The 6,388-nt window shown below is 42.5% G+C and overlaps 1 protein-coding gene across 1 annotated transcript in view; it reads left to right on the top strand.

Moving 5' to 3' along the window:
* Window positions 1-5,133: 5,133 nt before the first annotated feature.
* NIM1K (NIM1 serine/threonine protein kinase) overlaps window positions 5,134-6,388 on the top strand; it is an 8,472-nt gene continuing 7,217 nt past the window's right edge. The window contains exon 1 of the mRNA XM_010145143.1: window positions 5,134-5,547. Coding sequence (XP_010143445.1) covers window positions 5,256-5,547 — 292 coding nt within the window. The 5' untranslated portion in view covers window positions 5,134-5,255. The remainder of the gene's footprint in view (window positions 5,548-6,388) is intronic.

Here is a 6,388-nt window from a genome sequence, read left to right on the forward strand (position 1 = left end):
TTTAATTTTTATTAATATTAATTTTTAGTCCAGTAATTGAATTAGATGTATATTTTGTTCTACTATTTAAAAGGCTAATAAAGACTTCATTGAATCTCTTGTTTCCTAGGAATACATGTTTAATGGAAGCTGGGTTTACGCTGGAAGAACAATTCCATGTCAAATTGACCAATTTGCATTATACCTTGGGGAAGGAAATAAAAGAGACTGGCCAGGTTAAAGTTTTGAAAGGGTAAATTTTATTTCAAAATCCAATCAGACTTTAAATTAATCCCTCCTGCATATTTCAAAGACTTGGGAAATCAATAGATTCTACTAATAAATTCTTTTTTTGTGTGTGTTTGCTTTTAATGCAAGTTTCTGTGCAATTCAAAGACTAATTAATTCTCACTCTAGCTGTTCTTATAATGCAATGTAGCAAAAGGATGAAAGGGATTTTTTTCCCCTTAATTTCTGCTTCACAGGTCTTAATGTATTAGGTTCATATAGTTTGTGTTGTGTTGATTATTGTGCATTTATTTGCTTTTTAATGTACCCCATACCCTCTGAAGACTATGGATTTGATGTTAGACTCCACCATCTGGGCTGCACCCAGCCTCTGTTGACATCAGCTCAGCTGCGGCTGGGTGGTTACATCAATGCTGAGGGCTCTGTGCAGCCTGACTTCCTTGGTGCTATGGTCCAAAAGCGTACTCCAGCACATCAGCAGAAAACACTTGGGGAGGTGGGAAGGTGAGTTTATGCTGCTCCCCGATACCAGTATTGCATGAACTGCCCGTCAGTAGCACTGCAGGACTCCTCCGAGCTCACTCAGACTCCTGCCGTCACTCAGACACTGGTACAGGTGTTGCCTCGCAGGTGACTGTGCTTATGCCGGCCCAGCCTGTTGATCCATCTGCTAGGTAACTCTCTGTGGGACAGGTCATGGCACCCCTTGGACACAGCCAGTGACTACCTGTTAGAGATCATGGTGAGATCTTTTGGGGTGAATCACAGATTAGGGCACACCCGTGGTTTTTTTCCTCTATTTTTCTCTCTGCCCTTGGTGAGAAGGAAGTTGGACTAAATGAACATTGGGGCTTGCTTGATTCTATAACCTTCCACTGCAGTGACCTGTGCTGATTGGTGTTCTCCCTGCTTCCACCTCTCTCTGGTCAGTGGCTTTGGAAGCAGGCTAATCAGGAAAGATCCTTGAGTGAGAGCTCAGGATCCATCAGGGAAATATCTGTGTTTGTCTTTAGGGGTCCATCTCAGAATGAATATGGGATCGACTCAGTAAGGGTTTCAGTCTTTCTGGTGAGTCTGGGGGAAACACTCGATCAAGCATCCCCCTGTATTTTGCTACAGTATGCAGGGCTCAGGTTTATTAAACTTCTAAATAGATTCAAAGGTCCATTGTCTTCTCTGCTTAGTTACAATTGTGGAATAAGTTGTGGTCTAGAGTTAGTGTGTTCCAGAGTGGGGTTTTTTTGGTTGGCTTTTTTTCCTTTTGACACCAGGATTTCTTGGTTTGGCATCAACATGTAGAACAAGCCTGTTGTGTGTGGAAGGAGTCAGTACGATACAATCGTTTGTTGCCTCCTCCTGCTTCCCCTCTTGGTGCTGTGGCCATCAAGTGAGGTTTGGCATGGAAGCTATTTAAGGTGTTTGTATTTCACCAGGTAACGTGTAGCAGGAAAAAATAGAGTGCATGATCTTTAATATTATTTTTTTGTTAGCCTTCTCTTTCACTTTGTTATCTTGTAGATGGTCTTGCATCTGTGGAGTGCCTAAGATGTGCATAGAGGACAGCAGAGTGCTTTGACTTGACTCTCATTGATGTGCTGGCCCTGCTTGTCACACGTGACTGGAGTTATCCTTTGTCTGCATGTTGTTGGGTGGCAGCACTGGGAGGTTTGTGGTGAGGTAAAGGTCTCTGCACTCTTGGCGCTCTGTCAGACCATCAGATCTGCTGTTACAGTGGGACCCATATCTAGTCACCGACATGTTGGTACCATAGTGCGTTGTCAGAACCTAAAATGTGCTAAATGAGGTGATGGAAGGAGTGAGTGCTGTAACTCACTACAATGCATGTTACAGTCATTTTCTTACAATATTGTGGCATGTATCTTGTATTAAACAAATGGGCTTTCCTTTAACTGAAGAAGTAAACAGACCTTATGTATAGTCTGCTGTACAGGACCTGGCCCCCTTTTCACTGTCCTAAACGACTCCTATTTCCACTGGGTACAACACTCGTGTGGTTGTACTTACATGGTTATAGAAGTGTGTAGGGTGTGGTTTTCTATAGCCTTGGCCAGTGCTGCTGCATGTGTTAATATTCCGTATGTGGAAAAACCATGTCATGTCTTAGTCAAGGATACTTATAAGGTTCAGAATGATGTTGATCATGTCTGTTTTTCATTAAATGAGTGTTAGCAAACTAATTGATTAGAGTGTATGCTAAATAACAGTAGTAATTCTGGATGTGCTGAAATGGCAATGTGGACCTGGGCAAAGAGTTTCTGGAGGGTCTCCACAGTCGATGCACTATTCATATTTCCTACTGCCTGAGTTGGGAACATACAGGTTTGTGTTCAGCCTGTAACTGGGCTAAACTGTGTGTTTTGAATCTTTTTTTTTCTTACAACTTGGGTTTGTATTTTATACAGTTGCTCTGTTCTCTGGAATTCACAGAAATAACACTGAGATTGCTTCTTACTCAAATCCAAAACATGCTCAGGGCACCGCTTGAACAAACATTGACTTCCTGTGGCACAACAGCCGTGCACTGAACCAATATTGCTTGAGCAAAAGTACAGAAGTGGAGCTATTGCTTTTGCTGTGTTGGTGAACAAGGTGTGTGGCTGCACAGGAGACCTTTTATGTTGTGTTTGGTCTGTGGTACAGGTCTTGTGGACTGTTCTGCTGGGCTCTCATCTTCTGTGAAAGATACTTCTTCTAAACATAGAAATATGCTACACTGTTGGTATTTTCTTGCAATAACTGAACTTTCAAAGCTATGGTTTTTAAAAAGGGTCAATATTTTTCTTACGGATGATGGTTTAAAACAGAAAACAACTGTGGGCCACAATTCAGGCAGTCCTGCAAGAAGCCATCTTTCCCCAAATGGAGCAGGAGAACAAGTAGAGAATGTAAGGTTTGGGTTTAGGTGAATTTTTCATTTGCTTGGGGAGAGGCTGTCCTTCCACACAGATTTTTCTTCTGTACTATGAAATAATGAAGTTAGAGGGAACATTTGGTGCTAAGAGAGCCTGATTTGATGGGAGAATATTGAACACTTTGTCCAGTTGCCATTCAGTATCTCCACTATTAACAGCTTCAGAATTTGGCCCAGTATTTCCACTGGGGTTTTTACTCTATAGATCCTGAGAATAACATATGATTATTTATTCTTATTTTATAGTTTTTCGGTCAACTATGAAAACGGCTCTTTTCTTTAAAACAGGAGTAAAACAAGAAGAGTGACAGAAGTTCAAAGGCATCATGGAACAAGTACATTCTCCCTCTGTTCCAGTTATAAACTCTGTCAGTCATAAATTTGCAGTTCACACAGTAAGAAGCATCCCTAGCTTAGAGAAGTGACAGGGAGAAGTGACAGACCCTCCTGCACCCTGAAGGTGAGGAGAAGCCAGGCTCGCTACCTCTCCGCAGGCAGAGCTGTTGGTGACTTTGATGCAGAGAGGTGAAGTGACTTGCAGTATCACTCACATGCATCTCAGAGCAAGAAGCAGCTTCACAGAGGCTGGGCCTGCCACCTTGGCGTCTCTGTAAAAGCAACTTAGTGCTTCTGTCCTGCTTCAGTTCCCCTAAAATTGTCACCAGCTGCCTCTTCTTTGCCCTTATGCAGTGCCTTTGGCCTCTTCTCCTCTAGCTCAGGCAGAAGATCAGGGTTTAGAGGGCAGCTTCACCTGACAGTGTCACATGTCCCCATCTAGTGTGGCACCTTAGGTGACTGTCTACCTTCCCTAAGCTGCAGGCATTGAGTTACTGGTCTAATTCCCTCTCTCTCAATCCAGTGAATCTGTGCAGGACGGCAGTGAGGTGTCTTCCGTGTTCATCCGTCGGATGGTGCCGCGGGCTGAGAGCAGAGGGGTGAGCATCGCCAACGCCTGCGCTACCTCAGAGCTTTTGTGACAGCTCAGCAACCTCAGGCATGCGGCTGCACCATTAGCAGTTGCTGATCCTATTTTTCAAGGTTAAAGAAAGGTCAAGAAGAAAAAAATGGTGTACAGCTTTAAAGGAAAATTACTGGTTTTGTATTTAGAATAAGGACTTCTTTGTCTGCTGCCAAACAGAGTTAAATTGGAGAAATGGTATGTGCTGTCATTTAGAGAAGTGCATGGCTGTTATGTAAAGGTTTTAATGACTTTCTTTGTGTGCTTAGGAACACCATGCGTCTGTCAAAATTTTGAGAAGGCTCAAGGCGTTAAAGAAAGCTCAGCTAAATAAAGGAGGGTTAACGTGACATTGCAGTTACTTAATCCTGTATTGTCCTGCCATGTGACTGCAGGGATACTGAGGCGCAGCGTTTCTTTTGCCTGGTGCACAGATTATGCTTTTCCTGTCACCTTCCAGGATCAGTTGCTTTGTTAAACCTGCCATGAGGGGGAAATAGAAGAGCCGCGAACTTTTTACAGCAAGGCTTGAAGGCACAGTGACAAGCTCACAGGCTGAAGAATGAATCAAAGGCAAACCCTACACTCAGCTTTTGGACTGGCACCAGAACCAAGGAGAACTATGCTCTTAAGGTCAGCTATTCAAAATGAACTGGAAGCATCTGGATTTATTCGGAGTGGTTAATCAGCTATTTGTTTGGTGTTTATCTATCAAGTTAGTTTTCAAAGCAGCAAGCTAAAGCCTGAAAATTTGTGTCAGATGTTTTGCTTGTGTCAAACATACCGCATAGACAGTGAGCCATTTGCTGCTTTCTTGCACAGTTTACAGTTTTAATTGCAAAGCCTTTTTTACCTTGTAGGTGAAGATCCTGACATACTAAAACTGTTAGTGAGAGGTGGATGTAAACACCTTCCAGTTTTATCCCTGATTTTGAACAGAACTTCAATATGTAGATACGCCAGATTTTTTAAAGTAATTTCCAAACTAATCCGTGGACTTTCAGTAAGCAAGTTTTTTTTTGCTAAGTTTATCACAGTATCCATTATGTGCAGGAGTGCATATTCTTACAGAATTATCTCATTTAAACTCCTTATTGGGACATCTTGTTACATGGGGAAGTGATTACCCTATAGACTATGACAACAGGATATGCGAATGGAGGAAGTCTTGGAAAACACTACCATTGTAGGTGGCATCGTGAGGACAGTGGAGAAGACGATGGGCGCCCAGAGTGCTATGGAGGAGATGAAGAGGACAGGCAGCGCAGGCTGACGCCTCTTGAGAAACTAATGCAGGATATGTCCCAGAGTGAAAAAGTGGTGAAAGAATTAACCCTGGGAAAGAGAATTGGCTTCTATCGAGTCAGAGGAGAAATAGGAAGTGGGAATTTCTCGCAAGTGAAGCTTGGAATTCATTCCCTAACCAAAGGTAGGCACCACTGTGTTCAAACTGCATGTTGAAGTGCCCTAGTTCTGTATTTTACAAATGGCCTTCTTTGGAAAGAAAGAAGCTCTCTGAACCTTAAATACACATATAGTTTGTATGTGTTTTGGTTTTGTTGTTGTTGAGTAAATCTATAGGCAGGGTCACAGATAAATGCTTAGGTTTGGATTAGGCTTTAAAGAAACCAGGAACGTTTTCTCTAGACGGCAGGTTCATCTTTGCACCTCATGGGCTTAACACATCTCATCCCATGCTCAGACACTCCACACTTTGAATTATGGTGTTGTGCCTGCCCTCCTGTGACTTCTTGTGTCCTGGCTAGACATGCCCCTGCCCACAGACAGAGTTAGCAAGGCTTGCTTTGTTACATTGCAAATCCTACCAGTACGGACAGAGCTTTTACTTGGCAACGGTAATTTTGGTGAGGAATTTTATGCCTGCTTTACTGATACGTTTGTAGGTGGTTCCTTGCTGTAAAAAACTGGTACAGGGCTGAGCAGATGCAGGGAAGCAAGCTCTGGTACAGCCAAACCAGGATTTGTGTTGAATTATCAGTTATTTTTCTTTCTTTCTTTTTTTTTAAGTACACAAAAGCAGCCTATATATATACTGTTTTGAGGAAGAATTAAAAAGGCTAGGTAACTGCAGCAAACACTTCAGTTGTAAGAACTTGTCTTCATCTGTACTTTTTCTTCTTCCACCTCTGTCTGTCTTGACAAGAATGGAAACTACTTGTTTTCCCTTAGGGGTGACTAGTTTTCCCTGCATCTTTGTACACTACTGTCTTGGGTTTTTTCTCATAGCCTTTCCATTTTGATTGACTCTC

Source organism: Buceros rhinoceros, unplaced genomic scaffold (genome assembly GCF_000710305.1).
Source record: "Buceros rhinoceros silvestris isolate BGI_N320 unplaced genomic scaffold, ASM71030v1 scaffold30091, whole genome shotgun sequence".
Classification (NCBI taxonomy): Eukaryota; Metazoa; Chordata; class Aves; order Bucerotiformes; family Bucerotidae; genus Buceros; species Buceros rhinoceros.